The sequence below is a fragment of the Poeciliopsis prolifica genome, unplaced genomic scaffold (assembly GCF_027474105.1).
Source record: "Poeciliopsis prolifica strain line A6 unplaced genomic scaffold, Auburn_PproV2 SCAFFOLD073, whole genome shotgun sequence".
NCBI lineage: Eukaryota > Metazoa > Chordata > Actinopteri > Cyprinodontiformes > Poeciliidae > Poeciliopsis > Poeciliopsis prolifica.
Window position 1 is genome coordinate 988,441 of NW_026562448.1, and position 24,060 is coordinate 1,012,500.

Sequence of the window (24,060 nt, forward strand, 5' to 3'; positions counted from 1 at the left end):
ACACACACACACAGACACACACACAGGCACACACACAGACACACACCGACACACACACACACACACCTACACACACACACAGAGAAACACACAGAGACACACACACACACAGAGACACACACAGGCACACACACACACAGAGACACACACACACAGAGACACACACACACAGAGACACACACACACAGAGACACACACACACACACACAGAGACACACCACACACACAGAGACACACACACACAGGCACACACACACACAGAGACACACACACACACACCGACACACACACACACACACAGAGACACACACAGGCACAAACACACACACCGACACACACACACACACCTACACACACACACAGACACACACCGACACACACACACACACCTACACACACACACACACCGACACACACACACACACCTACACACACACACACAGAGACACACACAGACACACACAGAGACACACACAGACACACACAGAGACACACAGAGACACACACAGGCACACACACACACACGCACACACCAACACACACACACCGACACACACACACAGAGACACACACACTCACACACACACACACACTCACACACACACACACACTCACACACACACACACACACACACACACACACACACACACACACACACACACACACACTCACGCGCGGCCTGTCTCAGAGGGAAATGGCCGCTCATGCAGAGTGGATCAATGGATGCCAGGCAGCAGCCAATCAGCAGCGAGTGTTCTGGAGGTTTGGCGTGCATGTGTGTGTTTAGGGAGGGAAGGGGAGGCAGCTCATTGGCTGGAGCAGAAAGTCACACACACCCATGTTGGCCAGTCCAGTACCTCCGGGATCCACATTCCAGAATGTCGGTGTCGCTGGCCAGGTCCTGGCCGAACATGGCCTCCATGGTCTCCTCGTCCAGGTCCATCTCCAGCTCCTCGTCCAGGTTGAAGTCGTACAGCGCGCCCGGGTCCTGCTGCTGCGGCGGCGCCGCGTCCCGCCGGGCCTGGCTGTGGTGGGCCTGGACCGAGCGGTACAGCCCGGCTGGGGACAGAGGGGAACAAGAGGGACAGGTGATTGGCTGGTCGGCGGCGCGAGGTCGGGGTGTGTTTGGCCTCCTCACCGGCGCGCGCCAGCAGCGTGCGTGCGGCCAGGTCGAAGCGGTGCTTCCTGCCGGCGGCGGAGCGTCCTCTGAGGGAGGTGCAGCTGGATACCGCTGCGCTGTCTTGCTCCGGACCTTCAGGGCTGCAGAATGACAGTAAGTTCAGGTCAAAGGTCAAACATCAACCTCCTCCTCTGAAACGGAGCTACCTGTCACCGAAGCCCTCCTCCAGCTCCGAGGCGTCGGCGCTGGCCACGTCTCCCGGACAGCAGAGGTACGGGCTCCGGTCCAGGGACTTGCCCCCCGAGGACGCCATCGCCCCCGGACAGGAGGCGGAGTCAGGAGCGTCGACAACCAGCGCGCCGCTCCTGCTGTGAGGCTCGTCGCGCTCGTCCTCCGTGCCGGGATGTTCGATCATCCACATGGCGAGCACTGTGATGTTCTGGGCGTCTGCTTCTCCCCGAGCGCCTGCGGTCAGAGCGGAGAGCGGTCAGAGGTCAGAAAGGAGAGCGGTCAGAGTGGAGAGCGGTCAGAGGTCAGACAGGAGAGCAATCAGAGGTCAGACAGGAGAGCGGTCAGAGGTCAGACAGGAGAGTGGTCAGAGTGGAGAGCGGTCAGAGGTCAGAGCAGGTCAGAGCAGGTCAGGCTGCCAGTCTTCAGGCTACCGGAGCGTTCAGCTAAAACACGGCACTCAACGCTCTGCTGATGGAGATCGGGCCGCATTCAGCTGCTAGTCTGACACAAGGCAGGAAAAAGATCAGCTTCACATGTCAGCATCGGCCAATCACCGTCTCCTACATTTCTGATACATTGTATAAAATAATGCAAACTGATCTCAGAGGACATGAGATCAGTAAAAGTTTGTGGAAAGGTGTGTCGGACTTTGACTGACCCGTTGCTTCCAGGGCCTTGGAGATCTGCCGCAGCGTGAAGCCCATCTCCAGCAGCGGCACGGCGATGGCCGGCGGCGGCGGCGACGTGGACAGCCTGCTGCTGGGGTCCGACAGCTGAGGGGAGACAACATGGCCGTCATTTCCTCTTCTGCGCACAGGCGGCGCCCGCCTCGGTCCACTCACATGTTCCGGCCCGGTTCTGCGGCCTGCAGGGCTGGGAGTCCGGCGAGGTGAGGCTCTGCCTGCGGCCCACCTCGTCTGACGGAGAGGTCGGCAGGACGACACTGGGGCGTCTGGGGCCCGGCGGGTCGGAACCAGGGTGGTGGTGGGGTAGCTGGAGAACATCTGCCTGTTGGGGCACAACATCCAGCAGGAGGTCAAGGTCATCACTCAGAGAGATAAGGGTTCTCCCCTGATGAAGGAGTGATGAAAACTCTGAACCTCAGTTTTCCTCTTTCTATTCGCAGAGAAACGAAACTAGTTTTCAGATTTTTACCTGATTTAATGTGAATCAGATCATTTGTAACATTCATCTCAACACTGAAAGCGAAACCCAGACGGAGCCTTTCATGCCGTCTGGTGACCCAACCTGACGCTAACGGGTGGCACCGAGGGTGGAGCTGACGCCTGGCGGCGAGGTCCCACCTGAGCAAGCTGAGCGGCATGACGCCCGGCTCGGAGGCGGGCACGGTCTCGGTGTCGGTGACGGGCGTGGTGGCGGTGGTGGTGTCCTCCAGGGAGGAGCTCATGAAGGAGGTGGTGCTGGACGCCGAGGGGCTGGTGGGTGATGGGCGTCTGAGCCAGCTGCTCGCCCTCGCCGCCCTCGCCTTCCCCTTCAGGCTCGCTCCTCACCCCTGAGACAGGAAACACAAACTGACTCAGAGTCTGTGCAGGAAGCTGAAGACATCGAGCATCAGACAAAACATGTAGAATTTATAACGGCAAACAACAGAGCCGAGGCAGGACGAGCTCCACTTCATCTGACCTTTTCACCCAGTATTGACCCTCAACCTTTTGATGAATATTTATTATGAATGAACAGATATTGAAGGAAATCTGATGGGTTCTGCTCTCACCCGGCCTGGACTTCCCGCCGCTGGGCTCATCCAGCAGCCCGTTCACCACCAGCTTGTAGATCATGGCCTGCGCTCTCTCCAGGTCCGCCAGGCCCAGCGCGCGTTTGATCGGGGAGCGCATCACGGCGCGCTTCACCATGTGGCGCATGAGGAACTGCAGCGCCGTCCGCATCTCCACCTCCTCCTGGAAGACGGGCGAGGGCGGAGCCGCGCCGCTGGCGGCGCTCAGGTCGGCGTTGTGGCCGCACGGCGCCGTCTCTGGGACCACCTGGATGTTTGAGAGAGTCGCTGGGTTAGCGCTGAACCCCTCAGCCGCTGCACCGACCAGAAGGGGGCGACAACCGCAGCTCTAAACAAACATTCAGTCCTTTCTGGCCAAGACGACACGAGAAATCACAAATTTTCTACAGTCAGTGAACGCACCACCCAAACATCAACAACATGGAATCAGGAAGCAGCTTAAGCATCAAGATAAGCTGTAGGAATCTTTAAGGAACGTAGTTAACAATGTAAATATCAAGGATTTTCCGATCCACTCTGATGAGATCTGAGGTTTCAGCCGATTCCACACAGAAAAACAGCCGACGGACTGAAAACGTTTCATAAATGAACTGAACTAAAATGTATTTCATAACTCCGCACCAGTAGAGCTCACTCTAAAAGACCAATCGCTTCCCAAGCAGGTCTAAACATCTAAACAGCTTTAATTTGTGCAGTCAGGTCAAATGAGGAAATCGTCCAATAAAAATACAGAATAAAACAACAGGCTGGTTATAAACATGTAAAATTAAACTGCAACACAATAAAACGTAAATAAAGCATGTGGAGCACCGAACCAGTCACATCGTCAACGACACACGACCTGGAATTGTTTTCAATCGAGCCGATACAGATATTGATATCGGATCAGTGAAACCCGGAAAATTATCAGGAACCAGAAGCAGAAGGAGTGATATCTAACAACAGATCTGTCTCCGCCCCCATGAAGCCCCGCCCTCACCTGACTCCGCCCCCATGTAGCCCCGCCCTCACCTGACTCCGCCCCCATGTAGCCCCGCCCTCATCTGACTCCGCCCCCATGTAGCCCCGCCCTCACCCGGCTCCCCCCTCTGCCTGCATGCTGCTAGCATTAGCATTAGCATGTGTACCTTGGGGATGAGCAGCAGCTCCGCGTACTTGCTGCAGCTCAGCAGGGCGCTCAGGGTCTTCATGGCGCCCAGGTAGAGGTAGGACAGCTGTACGGCGTGGATTTCTGACTGTGTGCTAATGGGCGGAGCCTCGTGGCGCCCGCCGTGCTCGTGGCCTTTCTTCCTGCCTGCCTCTGCGGTGGCGTTGGGCGCCGGGCCGAACAGAGCTTCGTTTCCGCTGGCGACAGATGAGATCTCGCTCTCGGACTTGGAGTTGGGCGCCAGGTGAGCCTTGACCTCCTCCAGGCTGTGGGACACCCTCAGCTCGGAGGCGGCGGCGTCCTTCTGGCCGTCCGGCCTGTCGTCGCCGCAGCTCGCCTCGTGGCCAACGGAGGCGGCGTTGCGGTGCTTCCTGTCGTGGCGGCGCCCGCCCAGCTTGGCGGCGTTCTCCTCGTGGATGCTGGTCAGGTAGGTGAGGTCCAGCAGCAGCGACGAGGTCAGGCCCCGGAACCGGCCCACGTCGAACGGCAGCGGCTCACACGGCTCCAGATTGTACAGCGGCGTGTCACTAGGCGACCAGAAAGTTGGGAAGCTTTAATGGGAGGAAGTGGAGTGAAGAGAGACAAGGAGAGGGAAACGGAGTGAAAGGAAAGAAAACGGGGAAAACTGATGGAAATGGAGGGAAATGGGGAGGCGGAGCCACGAGGAGGAGGAAACCAAAGACCCGGTTCCTGAACCGAGCGGGTTCCTGAACCGAGCGGGTTCCAGAACCGAGCGGGTTCCTGAACCGAGCGGGTTCCTGAACCGAGCGGGTTCCTGAACCGAGCGGGTTCCAGAACCGAGCGGGTTCCAGAACCGAGCGGGTTCCTGAACCGAGCGGGTTCCTGAACCGAGCGGGTTCCAGAACCGAGCGGGTTCCTGAACCGAGCGGGTTCCTGAACCGAGCGGGTTCCTGAACCGAGCGGGTTCCTGAATGACAGATTTATGAGGAAAAACGTTCCAGAAACAGAAAACATGGAGAGACGAGAAAGACGAGGAAAATGCCAATCAACTGGAGTTAGGATGATGATGATAAAAATAATGATTATTGATAAAGATAAAATGGTAAACATTAATAACGCTGCTCGGTTCCAGATGTGGCAACAGATGTTCGAATCATTCGCCAGAATGAATTAATGTAGTGAAATGAGCGATTGGGTCATACCCGGTCGGGTTCGGCGGTTCCGGTACCTGATGGTGATCTCTGCCTCGTCCCATTGGACCTTGGCCGAGCTGCTGCCCTCCTTGGCCACGCCCAGCAGCGTGGCGTGGCGTCCCGTCTGCTTGTGGACGCAGCGGCCGCCGACGCGCAGCCCGCCGTCCGCCCCGCCGATCACGGCCAGAACCGGCCACACGTCGCAGCACAGGCTGCGCAGGTGCGGCTCGGCCAGGTCCGCCAGGCCGTGCTGCCGGCCTTGCCGCCCCCGGTCCTCCTCCGCCCTTGGCGGAGCATCGGGGCTCTCCCTCTGGGCGTCGTGCTCCTCGCGACTCTGCACCGAGCGGCTCTTCTTCAGCCGCTGGCCGCCGGCCGGCCCCCCCGTGGCGGCGTCCCGGAAGCAGGGCTTGATCTTCTGCAGCCGCTGGATGATGGCGCTGTTGATGCGCGGCGTCCAGCGGTCGGTGCGGTGCAAGATGCGGACCAGCTGGGCCGTGGCCTCGACCAGCACCGTGGGCGTGGGGCTGCAGACGGGGTCGCCGGGCAGGAGGTCGCGTGGCGTCCCTCGCATCTGCATGTCGCAGATCTTCACCTGCAGAGGAAAAAGGAAGTGTGAGGGAGCCACTTCCTGCTGAATGTCTGGACTCTGAGCGGCGGCGGTTACCTTCTCTCCCGGGTTACTGCTGTAGAACATGACACAAGGAAACAACTCGGCTGCGTCAACATCCTCAAACGCCAACTTCGGCTCCTGGAGGGAGGAAAGAAACACAAAGAAAGGAAAAGAAGGTGAGAATCAAAGAAAGGAAATAGAATCAGAAAAGAGAAACGTGGATAAAGCAGAAGGAGGAATCAGAACGATGCAAACATCAACATCCAGAACAGAACTGAAGAACTTTCTGTCACATCCAGCAGCGGCTCTGTTTATCTGGGAAAGTCAGGTGGAAGGAAGAAAGTGAGTGTAGCTGTGACCTCTCCGTTCTTGCTGAAGGAGACGGTTCTGGCCTCCATGTCGAGGACGCAGGTGATGAAGTCTCCCTGCGTGAAGCTGCTGAGCGTCAGCGTCTGCTCTCCGTTGTGGTACAGGTTCCCGCTGTAGGCGCGGTACAGCCACATGTCCGACGTGGTGCGATGGTTGAAGTCGTGGACGGGCCAGCGGGACACGCCCACACACGTCCCCTCATTGCCGCGGTTCTCCTTCACGATGTAGAACTGCAGCAGGAAACAGCAGCGGTTAGCGGGCTTCCCCGGGGCTTCCCAGGGGATTCCTGTTTCAGGATCACCTTCCACTGGTAGCATCCGGAGGAGATGCCGGTGGACGCCAGGCCGTAACCTTTGCCCCCGCTGCCGTGCGTCAGGCCCTGGCCGTTCTCCACCACGCAGCACTGTGCCTTCTCCGGGTCGAAGGACACTTCCTGATGGGAAGGTTCTCGTCTTCCTCCTCCGCCTCGCCCTGCCGCAAACAGAGGTCAGCGTGCCGCGTCCGCCTGGGGCATCAGGGTCGCCGTGACAACGCCCTCACCTGCAGCTTCAGCTCCTGGAGCTTCTCCTTGATCTGGATGGAGTGTTTGGCCTGAGCGACCGGAGCTTCCCACATGCAGTCAGACAGCAGAGAGAAGAGACGGTCCACAACCTGAGGGACATCAGGACAGATAGAGAGACATCAGGACAGTTAGAGACATCAGGACAGATAGAGAGACATCAGGACAGATAGAGAGACATCAGGACAGATAGAGAGACATCAGGACAGATTGAGACATCAGGACAGATGGAGAGACATCAGGACAGATAGAGAGACATCAGGACAGATAGAGACATCAGGACAGATAGAGAGACATCAGGACAGTTAGAGACATCAGGACAGATAGAGACATCAGGACAGATAGAGACATCAGGACAGATAGAGACATCAGGACAGATAGAGAGACATACAAACAGAAAAAAAAAACAGAGAAAAGAGATTTAAAGACAAAACCAGAATGAAAAGAAAAACAAAAGAGCAACAACAGAAAGAAGCAAAGAGGCAGAACTGTAAAACTCATAGCTTCAGGAAATGCGGCTCCGCAGCGCCCCCTACCTGGGTCAGCTGGTCGTCCTCCATGTTGGCCTCGCAGGCCGGCAGGACGGCCTCCAGCACATGCAGGGCCAGCAGGCGGGTTTCATGTTCCCCACCAGAGGAACTCCTGCAACATTTAACATCTGTTACTGTCCCACCTGGCCCATCGACTACACTCACCTGCAACCTGCAGAGGGCGCACCTGAGCAGCACTTCTGAGCTGCGATGTTCAGCAGAACCTCGGTCCATTTGGGGGACGCCATCTTGGACTGGATGGCCTTGGAGGAGACCACCCTGCGGAGGAAGACCAGGAAGTCCCCGAGGTGGAGCTCTGCGGTGTGCTGCTTCCGGATTAAAGCTGAGCAACGAAAACCTCGAGCCATTACACGACCCACAGGAAAATCAACGACCTGGAGGCCATCTGCTCTCGTCCGACTGCAGGACTCAACCCGTAGCGGACCTTCAGGTTCTGACCATCTTCTACTGGCATTAGCGAATCATTTTTATCTCCCAATAAAAATTCAGAAGGATCAGCCGACTGAGTTTTCTTCATCTAAAAATGCAGGAGTGTGAATTTGTAATATTTGGTGACCTCGGCGTGATGATTAAAGGGCCAGTATCATGCAAGACTGACTTTTCTGAGCTTTCCATCATCGAGATGTTTTGTCGCTTTCATTCTTTCATGTTTAATAAGCCTTTAATCTCCATGGCAACCATTCAGCCGTGGCAAACGCCTGGGTGGAGCTAGCTCCGCCTTCACAGGACAGTTCCTCTCCACTCAGCTCCTTCAGACTAGCCAGTAGCAACTAGCAAACGCCTGGTGGAACTGCTGAGTTTCTTCTCAGAGCCTGTAAAAACATTGCTAAAGGCCTAATAGAGCAGCCATGTTGGGGTGACTTCCTGAAGGCGGAGTTTCAGAAAGAGCAGGAGCTTCTTAAAGACAGAGGCCCATTTTCAAGGGATTAAATTGCAAAGTCAAATTTCTTTTAAGACATATTTGACATAAAAGTCATTTTTATAACAACTCAAGTTAATTAAGTGACTTGACTGCTATAAAATGCATAGAAAATACATAACACTGTTCCTTTAAGGGAGCTGTTGAACAGATTAGGTTATTTAGTAGCAGCGTGTTTTAGGTCGTTTTTCTCCAGAGCAAAAGGTGAAATCAGACTTTTCCTTGTTTATTTAAGCCTTAAAAATAACTGGCACAGATGCCTAAGCAGTCCTTTAGCTTATTAGAGGCAATTGTTGGCTGCCAGGAAACCACCGAGATGACTTCAGATGACTGTAAACATGTAACCGCTTCTTTAGGTTTAACAAAACATCTAACATGTTTTGTTAAATTATTCATGTTAACAAAACATGAATAATTTAACATTATTCCTGACAAAAATAATGTTAAATGCATTTTAGCAGACCTTTGTGTATCGGTCAAATGTTGGTTGAATTATATCTGAACAAACCTGAGACTGGTTGTTTTACTAGAACCAGACGTGTAAAGGAAATAGATCCGGAAGGATTTCTGTGTCTGTGATTGTTTTGTGTTTTTTTACATATGAAAACTGAATTCAGAGGCAGACAGAGACGTGGATGTGTGTCAGGATTGGAGCTAGATGCTAAAGCTAACCTCTGAAGTCCTTCTTGTCAGAGTCGAGGGAGTCATCCATCTTGGAGTCGTCCGAGTCCTTCCCTGCCGCCAGCCGGCTGCCTCCTGCCTGGGCCAGCAAGTTCTTCAGCTGGCTGCACAGCAGGTCCAGCAGCGCCTGCACCACCTTGGGACTCAGCTTGTCGGCGTATGTCCTGCAGAGACAGACAGGCCGCTGGGTTAGAGGCGCTCTGGGCCCCGGAGGCACTGCGGCGGCGTTACCCGGTGCTGATGGCCAGGATCTGCAGCAGGCGGGTGGAGGCCACCTTCAGGGCGGTGCTAAGCTGCGACACACCCGGCTTCTGCAGCAGCTGCAGCGGCTGGCCCAGCATCGTCTCGGTGCCGCAGAGCTGCGACAGCACATTGAGGAGGCCGCTGGGAGATGGCCAGGGACACGTCCACAGGCTGGTAGCGCACGCTGAGGGCAAACACCGTCACCAGCAGGAGGCGCTGCTGGCTTCTGCAGAGGAGGAAGCAGAGGGTCAGACTGCGGCCTGGGCCACATAAAGCTGGGGCTTTTTAAAATAAATTTCTCTCATCTAAATCTTTAAGGAAAGTGTTCATACAGCACTGTGTTTAAACATCCCAAGCCCATAGGGGGCAACCTCTCTGACAGCAGCCATCTTTCCTCCTCTGCACTGCAATAGGCATCAATGTGATGTCATCGCTGCATTATCTGTTGCAGACTGTATTTACCTAAACCTCTGGCTTTTGGTGCAAACGCTACAAAGGAGAATTTGTAAATCCTCACGTTAATCAGAGGTTTTATTATCAGCATTGTTTTAGTGATATTAAACGGAGGCTATGTGTTGATGAAACGCTGTCAGATTTCTGGCTGTGTTGGAAAAGCAGGAGGCGTCGGTACCGATGTGGTGCTTGTTGGCCTGCAGGGCGCGCTCCAGAGTCACTGCCATCTGCTGATAGATCTTATGGACGGCCGTCTGGATCTCCACCTGCAGGCTCCGCTTGGCCGCTTTGATCCCATCCTGCAGCACAAACGTGCCTGTCAGAACCGGACCACGGAACCGGACCAGAACTCTCCCTCCTCCTCTTCCTCACCTGGTAGTGGTGCAGCTGCACGCTCTCCCTCTTTAGGCCGCCGCTGCCCACGGTACCAAGGCCGAAGCATCCGGCCAGGAACTGGAGCCGGACCGAGGTGAGCAGGGAGGAAGACTGGAAGGCACCGCCCGGCCGCTCGGCGCCGCCCTGCTGGCTGCCCTTCTCTTCCATGCCTGAGATCAGCACCACGATCTGGTGCAGCGCCTCCAACCGCAGCTGCAACCACAGTCACACCATGAAGCAGAAACTGGAACTTTAAACCATTTAAAACCGGACAGAGGAACAAGCAGCCTGGATGCAGCACTTCCTGATCAGCATCGCTTCATTACCTGATGTTAAAGAAGCAAACAGTGAAACCTTAAATATAAACCAGCAACTTACTGTTTTCTGCTTTAATGAGTTTCACATGAAGAAAGGTTCTGTATCGTCTTAATGTCAGAAGCATTTATAAATAAATTAATAACAAAATAAAAATGTATTATGAAATGGAAAAAGTAAAAAGCAAATAAAATTACAACAAAAATATTACAAGAATAAAAACTTTTAAAATAAAATCAAAATAAAGTGTGAAGTAATATTTTTAGTTTGTCCTCGTTTTTTAAATAGTCAATAAATGCATAAGTTGTCATTTTAAAAAACGTTTATAGTTATAGATGAATTTTTATTCTGTTTTTAATAGAATGAAAAATATCTTAATTTATTTAATTTCTTTTAATTCAGAAATTTTTAAAAAGTAGAATCATAGTACAATACAAAACATATTTTATACAAAAAAAACTAAATATTTCTATATTTGTTTTATTTAATTAAGACATTTTAAAGTAGTAAATAAATAGCATATTTTTAAATTAAAAGGACTTAAAGTCTGGGTCACTGTCGTCCTTTCTGTTGGTTTGAACCGTTTTGTTCGTTTGTTGCTTTATGGATAAAGTTGCGTCTCCGCCGCCTCACCTCAGCCCTGCTCTGCTGCTGCTCCATGGCCAAGATGGCGGCCTGCGGGTTGGTGGACATGCCCTCGTCGGGCTCCTTGAAGGCGGGCGCCAGGCCCACGTCGCCGCTGATGAAGCTCACCATGTTGTCGATGAGGGCGTGGACGCCCAGCGAGCGGCTCAGGTCCAGGTCCGACTCCCCGTAGAAGTGGGCCGAGCCGTAGCTGCGCTGCCGGCTGAGCTTGGACCGGAACCAGGACTCCGCCAGCGAGTCAGGGGAGCTGTGGAGCATTCCTGGAAGGAAGAGGAGGAGACGATGAAGAACCAGAGCATCACTCCACGGATGGGTCGGGTCGGGGGGGACAGGTGAACCATGACAACAAGCAGCCTCTTCTCCTCTCCGTCTCCACATCAGTACCTCTCTTCTTCTGGGAGGAGGCCAGGTCCAGATCCACGTTCCTGCGCCCGCTCTGCAGCAGAAAACACACACAGCTTTCAGCTCAGGATCCACGGGGACACCAGGACCCAGGGAGCCTGGGGGCGGAGCTTCGTTACCAGGCTGTAGCTCTCCTCGTCGGACTCGGGTTGGACAGTCCGACTCGCTGCGGACTTGATGAGCCGGTAGCTGGGGCTGCCCTGCACCGAGCGGCTCTCTGCACTCAGACTCTCACTCCTGGAAACAGAATTATTCCCTCTATTTATTACAAAGAAATGAGTTGTCATATAATTACACATATCTTTAGATGTATTTATTTTACAAAAACTATTAAAATGTATAAAAATGTACATTATTTAATTACATTTGAAGGTGCATTTATTACTTCTTGATATATCTTATTTAATCCATGTCATTAAATAAAAGATATATCATGAAATGAATTAATCATTAAATAATTTATATCATGATATGTATATATTATCTATATAATTTTGTCCCCTTTGGCCCTCCATATGACTGTATGGAGGGCCATGTGACTCAAGAATTATTCACTATGACTCTGAAAATCATTTGTCGACCTCTGCATGGTGTCTTGCGACCCCCTGTGGGTCCCGCCCCCCCTTTGGGGACCCCTGCCTTAGCCAGTCACATTCTGGGAATTTTAGCTTTTCTGCTGCACTTACAGTTCTGGAGTTCTGCAGGGTTCTGTGCTTGAAACCAACAACTTTTCACTTAAATGTGCACCAGAAAGTTAATTTACCGCATGCATCACCTGGCTCCCCCCCCCACTGTACCTGGTCATGAAGCTCAGACAGTCCTGTGTTCCGGCGGCGACTGGATCGGGCCGTCCTCCGGGTTCTGCTTGCCCAGCTCTCCCAGAACCGGGCTGACCCCCAGCAGCAGCAGGGCGCAGCGGTGGATGACCGAGTTGCAGGCGGCCGTGTACAGGTCCTGGCCCTCCGGGATCCCCGCGCTGCCCCGCCGCTCCTCCTGCGACTGCGCCGCCTCCTCCTCCCCGGATCCCGGCGCTGCGCTGCGGGACGTCGACCCAGAGCCCGGGCCCGTCCCGCTGCTGGCCCGCTCCCGATCCCGGCTCCGAGCCACCTCCCGCGCTGAGAGGAAACATTGAAAGATTTCTGCGTTGTGCATCGAGCACAAACACACACACACACACAACACACACACACGGATGCAGGGTTAGAGTGTGAGCAGCTGGAGACTTCAGCAGTTACGACAAAAAGCTGCAGAGCGTCTCAGAAACGGTTTAAACATTTATTGTGGAGACGCACCGTCCACTGGTTTCACTCCTGATACCGATATCTGAGGTCTAGAACAGATACCGATCATCCGCCGATACCAAAAACAGCTGGACTGAGTTAAAACATTTTATTTTATTTAACACATACATGTACAGAATAATAAATGTATTTGCTAACTCTTCACCAGTACAGCTCTGGTTATAAATCCATTTATTACTTCATTAAACAGTGAAACAACCTTAATCTGTTCCGTCGGTGCAGTTTGCAGCCGAACTGCAACAAACCTTCTGTCACATGAAAGTTAATTCATCAATAATAAATGGATCCAACACGATTTCACCGATACCAATCCAGAATTCCTCTACACGTTTTATTGTTATTTTGGTTTCTTTTGAAATATTGTTAATCTACCAAAATAAGTGAAATGTTTCCTCGTTGGATCGATCGGCGATTCATCGGTGATCAGTCACTGTCTCCTGTGGGTGTTGAAGCGTCGCTACTGGTAGAAATATGTCAGACTGCTTAACCTCCACCAGACAGGGAACGCTCACACCGAGCAGCTGCTTCCAGCTGCTGCTTCCAGTTGCTTACAGCTGCTTCTTCCAGCTGCTGTTTCCAGTTGTTGCTTACAGCTGCTGCTTCCAGCTGCTTCCAGTTGCTGCTTCCAGCTGCTTCCTGCTGCTTCCAGCTGCTGCTTCCACTGCTTCCAGTGCTTACAGCTGCTTCTTCCAGCTGCTGTTTCCAGTTGTTGCTTACAGCTGCTACAGCTTTCCAGTTGCTGCTTCAGCTGCTTCTTCCAGTTGCTGCTTCCAGCTGCTTCCAGTTGCTGCTTCCAGCTGCTTCCAGTTGCTGCTTACAGCTGCTTCCAGTTTGCTGCTTCCAGCTGCTTCCAGTTGCTGCTTACAGCTGCTGCTGCTTCCAGTTGCTGCTTCCAGCTGCTTCCAGTGCTTCCAGCTGCTTCCAGTTGCTGCTTCCAGCTGCTACAGCTTCCAGTTGCTGCTTCCAGCTGCTACAGCTGCTTCCAGTTGCTGCTTCCAGCTGCTACAGCTGCTTCCAGTTGCTGCTTCCAGCTGCTACAGCTGCTTCCAGTTGCTGCTTCCAGTGCTGCTTCCAGTTGCTGCTTCCAGCTGCTGCTTCCAGCTGCTGCTTCCAGCTGCTGCTTCCAGTTGCTGCTTCCAGTTGCTGCTTCCAGTTGCTTACCAGTGCTGCTTCCAGCTGCTGCTTCCAGTTGCTGTTTCCAGCTGGTTCTTCCAGCTTGCTTCTTCCAGCTGCTGCTGCTGCTCCAGCTGCTGCTTCCAGCTGCTGCTTCCAGCTGCTGCTTCCAGTTGCTTCCAGCTGCTGCTTCCAGCTGCTGCTTCCAGTTGCTTCCAGCTGCTGTTTCCAGCTGGTTCTTCCAGCTGCTTCCAGGTGCTGCTTCCAGTTGCTTCCAGTTGCTTCCAGCTGCTGTTTCCAGCTGGTTCTTCCAGCTGCTTCCAGCTGCTGCTTCCAGTTGCTTCCAGTTGCTGTTTCCAGCTGGTTCTTCCAGCTGCTTCCAGGTGCTGCTTCCAGTTGCTTCCAGTTGCTTACAGCTGCTTCTTCCAGCTGCTGTTTCCAGCTGCTGCTTCCAGCTGCTTCTTCCAGTTGCTTCCAGCTGCTGTTTCCAGCTGCTGCTTCCAGTTGCTGCTTCCAGCTGCTTCCAGTTGCTTCCAGCTGCTGTTTCCAGCTGCTGCTTCCAGTTGCTGCTTCCAGCTGCTTCCAGTTGCTTCCAGCTGCTTCTTCCAGCTGCTGTTTCCAGCTGCTGTTTCCAGCTGCTGCTTCCAGCTGCTGCTTCCAGCTGCTTCCAGCTGCAGCAGGGAAAAAATACATCTGTACTCAAATTTGTCTAAACCAGGTGAATTTATGCCAGACAATTTTTCCATTTTGCCAGATAACATGGAATCATTTATACGTAAAGCGAAAGCGATGACCAGAAATTGGTGATCGGCCTCATGGATGATCGGAAGCAACAACCTGACCCTCCGGAGCGTCTCTGATACAGACACTAATATTGGATCGGAGCATCTCCAACTTGGAAACACTGAAAAGTTTTGATCCAGACCGAAAATCTGACCATCCTCATCCCAACAGACAGATTCTGCTTCCTGGTACCAGAACAGGAAGAAGTGATGAACCAGCATGTTGGACCAGATCAGGTCCAGATCTGGATCAGAACCTTTCTGGACAGGAAGCGGGCGGACTCCAGGGCCGTACTTACTTCCTGCGGTCATGACTTCGTGCTCCCGGTCCTCTTCCTCCTCGTCCTGATCCTGGTGCCCGTCTTCCCTCTCGCGGTCGGCCCGCTCCTCCAGCTCCGCCTCCTCGTCGATGGTGCGGGTGAACGAGTTCTCCTGGGGGTCCATGTCCAGCGAGTCCTGGTTGTCCGAGATCTGCACCACAATGTCAGACTGCTTTTATTTTGGAATCCATCATCGACTTCCTGTCAGACAGCGCCCCCCAAAGGAGGAACTTGGCCAGCATGGAAATCTGTTTCAGATCAGATTTGGATTCAAAGCTTCAACTTGCAGCTATGATTATTATGAAATGATGTGAAATCTAAATATTTAAAGATGAGCAAAACTAACAGCTGATCTCAAGAATAAATATGAGAACAAAATCATGATACTAAAGTCGAAATATGACAAGAACAAAGTGTTAACATGATGAAAATAAAGTTGTACTAATATGAGAATAAAGTATCAATAATAAGAGAATTTATAAAAAATAATACATGTCAAAATAATGCAGCAGTAAAGAAGCAGCTTGTAAATAAAACGTCTCATTCTCAGAGAACTGGGAGAGAACTGGGAGAGAACAGGGAGAGAACTGGGAAAGAACTGGTAGAGAACAGGGAGAGAACTGGGAGAGAATTGGGAGAGAACTGGTAGTGAACTGGTAGTGAACAGGGAGAGAACTGGTAGTGAACTGGTAGTGAACAGGGAGAGAACTGGTAGTGAACTGGGAGAGAACTGGTAGTGAACTGGGAGAGAACTGGGAGAGAACTGGGAGTGAACAGGGAGAGAACTGGGAGAGAATTGGGAGAGAATTGGGAGAACTGGGAGAGAACTGGGAGTGAACAGGGAGAGAACTGGGAGAGAATTGGGAGAGAACTGGTAGTGAACAGGGAGAGAACTGGTAGTGAACTGGGAGAGAACTGGGAGTGAACTGGGAGAGAATTGGGAGAACTGGGAGTGAACAGGGAGAGAACTGGGAGAGAATTGGGAGAGAACTGGGAGTGAACAGGGAGAGAACTGGGAGAGAATTGGGAGAGAACTGGGAGTGAACAGGGAGAGAACTGGGAGAGAACTGGGAGAGAATTGGGAGAGAACTGGGAGAGAACTGGTAGTGAACTGGTAGTGAACTGGTAGTGAACAGGGAGAGAACTGGTAGTGAACTGGGAGAGAACTGGTAGTGAACTGGTAGTGAACTGGTAGTGAACTGGGAGAGAACTGGTAGTGAACTGGGAGAGAACTGGGAGTGAACTGGGAGAGAATTGGGAGAGAACTGGGAGTGAACAGGGAGAGAACTGGGAGAGAATTGGGAGAGAACTGGTAGTGAACTGGTAGTGAACTGGGAGAGAACTGGGAGAGAATTGGGAGAGAACTGGGAGTGAACAGGGAGAGAACTGGGAGAGAACTGGTAGTGAACTGGTAGTGAACTGGTAGTGAACAGGGAGAGAACTGGTAGTGAACTGGGAGAGAACTGGTAGTGAACTGGTAGTGAACAGGGAGAGAACTGGTAGTGAACTGGTAGTGAACTGGTAGTGAACTGGGAGAGAACTGTTAGTGAACTGGTAGTGAACAGGGAGAGAACTGGTAGTGAACTGGGAGAGAACTGGTAGTGAACTGGGAGAGAACTGGTAGTGAACTGGTAGTGAACTGGGAGAGAACTGGTAGTGAACTGGTAGTGAACAGGGAGAGAACTGGTAGTGAACTGGTAGTGAACTGGTAGTGAACTGGGAGAGAACTGTTAGTGAACTGGTAGTGAACTGGTAGTGAACAGGGAGAGAACTGGTAGTGAACTGGGAGAGAACTGGTAGTGAACAGGGAGAGAACTGGGAGAGAACTGGGAGAGAACTGGGAGAGAACTGGGAGAGAACTGGTAGTGAACTGGGAGTGAACTGGGAGTGAACTGGGAGAGAACTGGTAGTGAACTGGGAGAGAACTGGGAGAGAACTGGTAGTGAACAGGGAGAGAACTGGGAGAGAACTGGTAGTGAACTGGGAGAGAACTGGGAGAGAACTGGGAGAGAACTGGGAGAGAACTGGGAGAGAACTGGTAGTGAACTGGGAGTGAACTGGGAGTGAACTGGGAGAGAACTGGTAGTGAACTGGGAGAGAACTGGGAGAGAACTGGTAGTGAACAGGGAGAGAACTGGGAGAGAACTGGTAGTGAACTGGGAGAGAACTGGGAGAGAACTGGGAGTGAACTGGGAGAGAACTGGGAGAGAACTGGGAGAGAACTGGGAGAGAACTGGGAGAGAACTGGTAGTGAACTGGGAGAGAACTGGTAGTGAACTGGGAGTGAACTGGGAGAGAACTGGTAGTGAACTGGGAGAACTGGGAGAGAACTGGGAGTGAACTGGGACCGACCCGCCTCTCTCGGGATGAAGACCGGGTTTGGATGAAGTCCAGGTTCTTGCAGGCCAGCAGTCGGTTCCGGACCTTGTAGACGCTGCGGTAGACTTCGGCCAGAGACTTGGACGGCTGGTACCTGCTGGGAAGGGAGAGTCAGCGGTGGAGGACAGGAGAGCGGGGTGAAAGGTCAGGGGTCAGCTCACCTGCCCTCGCCGCAGGCGGGGCCCAGCAGGCCGCTGTGCTTCAGCAGCGCGGCCAGGCAGAACCTGGACACGGTGTCCAGCAGGGACTCGTTGTTCAGAGACGCGTTGTCCCAGTCTGCAACAGGAGAGATGGCAGTCAGGCCCGGTTCTGGTTCTGCTCTGGTTCAGGTTGTGGGTCAGACCTTTGCTGATGGCGTAGTCCTGCATGTTGATCCAGAGGCTGTTGGCGGGTTCTTTGGAGGAGCCCAGCGCCAGGTCCAGCAGGACGCTGAGGTCCGGGCGCAGCGGCCGGTCCAGAGGCTTCTGCTCCTCGTTCCCGGACAGCGCCGCCTCCAGCAGCGAGCTGATGACCCAGTCTGCATGGAGAGCGCAGTCAGAACCACACAGAACCACACAGAACCGCTGGTGGGCCGGCCGGTACCGAGCTGCGGGATGTCAGTCTCCAGGCCGTTGCTGAACAGCGGCGTTTTCAGCCAGTAGGCGGCGTGGTTCTCCTCCGGCGAGGCGGCGGCACCCTGCAGCATCCCGCCCAGGCAGCAGCCCACCAGCAGCGCCGCGGTCCGCTCCAGGTCCACCAGCCACACCCAGCACAGCGCCGCCGCCGGGAGCGCCGGGCCCGATGTCGGCTCGGCCAGGTCCGAAGCACCTGGAGGGGTGGGAAGGATCCAGTTACCGACCCTGGCCAGACCCAGGAGGTTCTGGTTCTGACCCGATGGGTCACGACAAACAATCCACTGGCAGCCCCACAGCATGATGCTGCTCCCACCGTGCTTCACAGCAGGCGGCGCGTCCGCATCCACTAACAGCTGGTTTCAGCTCAGAGTTTGGACTTGATTTTTTTTTTTATTTGGCGCTTTATCTTTAAATTCACCTGAGAGTTCAGAGCGCAGACAGAACTCGGTGTGTTCGGGTGAATTTCCCAAAATAACATTTTACATATTTTCTAGAATAAATCTTGGAAAGATTTTTCAATTTTGGAATTTATCAGTTTCAAAAGTCAAATTTTGTTTTACTTTTCAAGCTGAGAAACTTTCCATGTTTTTTCTTGAAAATTTCTGAGATTCATTTTAAAATTCAGACATGGTTGGTGGAATTTTGTTTCTTTCTGCAATGGCTGTAATTCAGACCGCAAATATTTTACGTAGGGGTGCACCGATTTATCAACGCCAATTTCCTTAATTTTGCGAGATCAGTGATCAGCGGCTAGTTTAACGTGACGCCGATCCGATCTACGTCAGCAAAGGTCTGAAAAGGTTTGCCTGTTAGCCACCAGGTCATGTCTGCATGGTCGCCAACTCGCCGTCTTCCTTGCTATATTTAGCAACATTTCAGACAAAAAATATTGGAATCAGCAGGTTAGTGTTTAAAGATTGGTAATTGGCGACCAGCCAGAAAACTGCAATCGGTGCATCCCTAGGTTTATGCCAGAATTCTCTTTTTTGTTTGTTTTCCTCAATTAGCTGCAGGGCCATATTTCCTGTGGTCTGAGCGTTTCCTGACCGTGCAGCGGCCACTGCAGCTCCTGGTCCTCCAGCGGCGCAGCGGCCGGCAGCAGCCTGTTGAGGCGGTCCAGAGGGGGCAGCAGGTCCAGCAGGTGGCTCAGCAGCGGCCTCACCACCGCCACTGGCAGCAGCAGCAGCGAGTTGACAATCTGACACAGCATGCTGCCAGCTGCCGACACGTAGATCACATCTGGAGAGTAGAGGGGGTGAGGGGTCAGTGACATCTGTGCTGAGGGGTCGGCGGGGCCGAGGCGGCGGCGGGGCCGAGGCGGCGGCGCTCACCCTGCAGCTTCTCCCGGATGCTCCCGTTCCCGGAGCTGTCCTGGATCAGCGCGGCAGAGCGGGAGAAAATGTCGGTGGCGTGGGGCAGCAGCAGCTGCAGGTGCTTGTGGAGCAGCGCCACGCTGCTGGAGTTCTGCAGGAGACACGCAGCGAGTCAGACTGGTCCGGCTTATCGGGCCCGGCCCGACCGGCGGTGGAGTTACCTCGGTGACGGCGTTGATGTGGCAGTAGGCCAGCAACTGCTTCTGCAGGGAGCACAGCAGCTGGTGCAGGTGAGCCGGCTGGCTGCTATCCGACGACGAGGTGCGCTGCTGCAGCTTGTCGCTGTTCTTCTCCAGTTCGCCCAGCGCTTGATCCTGCACAGAACGGAGAACAGAACCACTGTGACCCAATGGGCTCCGCTTTCCTCACTGCACAGCCAGCGGGGCGGCCTGCCTGGCGCCTGCTGCGTGTTGGCTGAGGAACTCAGAGATAAATGCAACGTTCTGCAGGGACAGAGAGACTCCACGTTGGAACAGAAAAACATACCGGGTCCGGATTTTAGAACTCAAAATGTACCAGACCAGCTTTGTATCCACAGAGGTACAGAACCCGGATCTCTGTGCTACACTACATGTGAACAAACGTCTACATGTTTGTTCACTAACATGTAGACAAACATTTACAATTAGCAGACATTTACTCATTTCTCTGGAAGGTTGAAATTTCTGCAGTTTACCTACAAAATCACCTCCACTTATTAGAAGCAAAAAAGGTTTTATCTGTTTTTTGAATTTATCACCACATGAAACTTCTAAAAGGTATTCTAGAACATCGCTGTTGATGCCGTCATTTTCCTCATTAAACGGCAACAAACTGTTTGTAAAGATGCAATTTAGTTTTAGAAAAGTCAGTGAGGATAGAAGTGAGCAGGAAGCCGAGATCTGATGAAGTTTCTGCTAAAAAAAACAAAATATTTACATTTTCTCTAGAAGGCGACATCAGATGATTCCGATTCAAAGAGAAAATGAAAAACTGACATGCAGAAAAGGATTTGCAGTGTAGAGCTGAATAATGTCTCAGATCAGTCAATGAAACGTTCTCCTGATAGAGGAACAGGAAGCGATCGACTCTGCCAGGAAACCTTCAGTGGGAGGAAATGGTGGTTTGCGGCTCTCTACAGGATCAATAACGAGGATGGACTCACCGTGTAAAAGCCCAGGTTTCTGAGCAGCGTCTTCATCAGGATCTCAGCTAAGTGCGTGTCAGGGTGGGAGCCGACGGCGTCGTAGCCGGCGTCCGGTGCGAAGGCGGACCGGGGGCCGCAGCGTCGGGGCCGTCAGCCGGAGCGCTGTAGCCCAGCAGCGAGGCCACATGGGTGTGATCCTGCAGGCTGGTCAGGATGATGTCCAGCTGCATCCTCTGAGGAACAAAACCGCTTTATTTCACTTCCTTTCAGATTAATAAAAGCAGCAGGTGGGGGTGGGGCGTACCTGTCCTTTGGAGAGACTCTCCCATCTGTCTGGTCCCTGAGGCAGCAGGGAGTGGAGCAGCTCCATCCTCTCCCTCAGAGGAGGCAGCAGCATGGTGGCGCCCACCGACAGAGTCTCGATCACCGCCTGGGGAAAACAGAGCAGGTTACCGTAAACCAGGCCAGGTTAATGTAAACCAGACCAAGTTACCGCAAACCAGGTCAAGTTAACGTAAACCAGACCAGCTTACCGTAAACCAGACCAGGTTAAACTGGTTTAATCTAACTGGCAGATTAAGGACTAACTTCTTGTTTTCTGTCTCTCGCTGTGAGACTCGTCTGTTATCCGCCTGCTCAGTGTTACTTTGAGGTTAAACCGATTTTAAGTTAACCGGCTCCATGGTCACCACTGACCTCCTGGATCTCGTCCGGCACCGAGGCGTCCATCAACCTGAACAGCAGGTTCCTGAGCGGCCGGGCCTGCCGACCCAGAATACTGGTGGCCACGCCCCCGGCCAGGGCCAGAGCCAGGTGATTGGATAAGAGGCGAAGGCACAGCTTGAGGAAGTTATGGTGCTCCCTGTAAACATGGAGAAACGTTCACTCTGCTTCTGCCCGCAGCGTCTGGACCCAGGCGGTCCGAGCGGCTCACCTGGACGAGGGGAAGGGCAGCGGAGGAACGTCGCTGTTGATGCCGTCGCAGTAGCGCTCCAGGAAGGAGCGCAGGTGGGAGAAGGTGCTTTCCTCCAGGTCGACGCAGTACGGTCGGTGCCAGGCCACCACCTGCCTGCAGAGACACGGAGAGGAAGCAGCGGATCAGCTGAGGCGTCGTCTGTTAGCATTAGCCGAGCCTGGCTAGCGGTCAGTCAGGCTGCATGTCTGGATGTGTTACATGTTTAATGAGTCAATATCTGGGATCGTCCTCTCGGCTCCAACATGCACATCAGTGGCTCTGGCTGAAGTCACAATGGTAACAGGGCCGCCACAGTAACCATGACCGTGGGAGGGAGGGAGGGAGGGAGGGAGGAAGGAAGGAAGGGAGGAAGGAAGGGAGGAAGGAAGGAAGGAAGGAAGGAAGGAAGGAAGGGAGGAAGAAAGAAAGAAAGGAAGGAAGGAAGAAAGGAAGAAAGAAAGGAAGGAAGGACAGAAGGAAGGAAGGACAGAAGTAAGGAAGGAAAGAAGAAAGGAAGGAAGGAAGGAGGGAAGGAAGAAAGGAAGGAAGGAAGAAAGGAAAGAAGAAATGAAGGAAGGGAGGAAGGAAGGAAGGAAGAAAGAAACGAAAGAAGAAATGAAGGAAGGAAGGAGGGAAGGGAGAAAGGAAGGAAGGAAGGAAGGAAGAAAGGAAGGATTAAAACCTACAGCTCTGAACCCGATGATCACCTGTCCAGCAGGTAACCAGGTGCTGCTCAGCTATTGGTTGGTGTGTGATGACATCATCAGCCTGCCCAGCCATTGGTCAGTGTGCTGTGACGTCATGGCTCACCTGTCTCTGGGCAGAGCAGTCCAGGCCAGGCTGTGGGACGTCCCGGCTGAGATCTGCTGGATGGCGACCCCGTCCAGGCCGACCACCTTCTTGGGTTTGGTGATGGGGCCGGTGGAGTTGCCCTGGCCACATTGCCCCATGGAGTTGTTGCCCCAGGCGTACACCTCGTTGTCTAGGCAACCGCCAGAGTAAAAAGGGCAGAAAGAGTTAACGCGAACCAGGACTCAGAGTTCAGTTTGCTGTTACATCAGATCTCAAACAGTCAGCATTTAACCAGAGAGTCAACAACAGGAGCTGAGCAGCACCGACCCGGCCCGGCCCGGCCTGACCCGGTCCAACCCACACAGAGCAGAGATAAGCGACGTACCGTGGGACAGGGCCAGGCAGTGGCTGTCCCCGATGGACACGTCCACCACCCTGGTGGTGGCCAGCTCCTCGATCAGTTTGGGCCGCAGCGCCGTGGCCTCAGAGGAGCCGCAGCCCAGGCAGGCGCCGCAGCCCCAGGCGAACACCTGGACACACGCAGGAGCAGCAAAACGGGTCAGAACCACCCGGAAACCAACGTCCCAACAGACTGAAATGATTCAGCAAACACTGATTTCTGCTTCAGCTTTAAACTTTCTGATATGTTTTTGTCCAGTCAGAAGAAAAGAATCGACTTCAGGACTTCAGTTTCCAATAAACTCGTTTATTTCACTTCAAAATCTGATTTCTAGGAAGAAACAGGAGTCAGGAAATGATGTAGAATGTCTAAAACACCAGAATCAGGAGCAAAAACTAGGAAAAGGTCAAAATAAACTAGTCCGCTATGAAGATAGCTTTAAATCAGAGGCCAAAGGTCAAAGACTCATACTGGTTGCATTTTGAAAGCGGTCAGCTGTTTTTGTGCAGCTCCTGCCGACGTCTGATTGGCTGACAGTTCGTAACTTCCGAGTCGTGTAAAGAGAGGGACGTCTCCTGAGGGACCGTCCCAGACGTCCTACCTGTCCAGTGGAGGTCAGAGCCAGTGACGACTGGCTGCCTGCGCACACTTTCCTGATGAACATGCCCTGCAGCGCCTCCACCACTTTGGGCTTGTAGACTCTGTTGGTGTCGCCGTGCCCCAGTTTTCCTGCAGGAGGACAAACAGAAAAAGTAGATCAGCACCAGAAACAGCCAGAGAAACCCGACACCCGTTTGGGTTTCTCACCGTTGTCTCCTCCTCCAAACGACCAGACGGTGCGGCCATCTTTGGACAGGGCGATGGTGTGGGAGCTCCCGCAGGAAACCTCGCCAACGTTGCTGATGTCTTTCACCAGAGTGGGAATGTTGCGGCTGTTGCTGTCCCCGTGTCCTGCATGAGGACAGGACGGCAGACCCAACGCAAGGATGAAAACTCACAAAGAAAACACTTTTCTCTTCCACACCAATAAACTCTGGTGTGATTTTTATCTGTCATGTTTATGTCAGCAGCAGAACATGTGACCCATTCACAGCAAGATTGGCAACAAAAACAGCAAAACACGGATACTAATAATCAAACAAGGACAAAGAAAAGTTTCTATTTTTGAAGTTTTTTTAGAAACAGAGAGCAAAGCCAGATCAGATACTGGAACATCAACTCACCTAATCTTCCAAAGTCTCCTTCCCCCCAGGTGTAGAGCTCTCCGTCCTCACTGACGGCAGCGCTGTGTCTGTAGCCGGCAGACACACACACGACCACCTGACACACACACACACACACATATACACACACACACACACATAAATACATACA

The 24,060-nt window shown here is 53.0% G+C and overlaps 1 protein-coding gene across 1 annotated transcript in view; it reads right to left on the reverse strand.

The window, feature by feature from the left end:
* LOC129352154 (probable E3 ubiquitin-protein ligase HERC1) overlaps positions 1 to 24,060 on the reverse strand; it is a 47,807-nt gene that overhangs the window by 15,813 nt on the left and 7,934 nt on the right. The window contains 48 exon segments of the mRNA XM_055021029.1: positions 838 to 878; positions 881 to 1,060; positions 1,140 to 1,261; positions 1,328 to 1,586; positions 2,011 to 2,125; positions 2,181 to 2,290; positions 2,293 to 2,360; positions 2,657 to 2,793; positions 2,795 to 2,865; positions 3,088 to 3,355; positions 4,236 to 4,806; positions 5,445 to 6,001; positions 6,074 to 6,157; positions 6,379 to 6,618; positions 6,690 to 6,826; positions 6,829 to 6,859; positions 6,929 to 7,039; positions 7,484 to 7,566; positions 7,569 to 7,589; positions 7,665 to 7,820; positions 9,090 to 9,262; positions 9,330 to 9,484; positions 9,486 to 9,564; positions 9,713 to 9,716; positions 9,973 to 10,093; positions 10,167 to 10,382; positions 11,118 to 11,389; positions 11,514 to 11,565; positions 11,651 to 11,787; positions 12,329 to 12,670; positions 15,027 to 15,198; positions 17,400 to 17,520; positions 17,588 to 17,702; positions 17,770 to 17,943; positions 18,009 to 18,233; positions 19,088 to 19,279; positions 19,372 to 19,504; positions 19,575 to 19,727; positions 20,558 to 20,670; positions 20,673 to 20,772; positions 20,844 to 20,969; positions 21,236 to 21,401; positions 21,474 to 21,608; positions 22,305 to 22,476; positions 22,672 to 22,816; positions 23,288 to 23,415; positions 23,494 to 23,637; positions 23,910 to 24,006. Of these exon segments, the coding sequence (XP_054877004.1) occupies positions 838 to 878; positions 881 to 1,060; positions 1,140 to 1,261; positions 1,328 to 1,586; positions 2,011 to 2,125; positions 2,181 to 2,290; positions 2,293 to 2,360; positions 2,657 to 2,793; positions 2,795 to 2,865; positions 3,088 to 3,355; positions 4,236 to 4,806; positions 5,445 to 6,001; positions 6,074 to 6,157; positions 6,379 to 6,618; positions 6,690 to 6,826; positions 6,829 to 6,859; positions 6,929 to 7,039; positions 7,484 to 7,566; positions 7,569 to 7,589; positions 7,665 to 7,820; positions 9,090 to 9,262; positions 9,330 to 9,484; positions 9,486 to 9,564; positions 9,713 to 9,716; positions 9,973 to 10,093; positions 10,167 to 10,382; positions 11,118 to 11,389; positions 11,514 to 11,565; positions 11,651 to 11,787; positions 12,329 to 12,670; positions 15,027 to 15,198; positions 17,400 to 17,520; positions 17,588 to 17,702; positions 17,770 to 17,943; positions 18,009 to 18,233; positions 19,088 to 19,279; positions 19,372 to 19,504; positions 19,575 to 19,727; positions 20,558 to 20,670; positions 20,673 to 20,772; positions 20,844 to 20,969; positions 21,236 to 21,401; positions 21,474 to 21,608; positions 22,305 to 22,476; positions 22,672 to 22,816; positions 23,288 to 23,415; positions 23,494 to 23,637; positions 23,910 to 24,006 (7,524 nt within the window).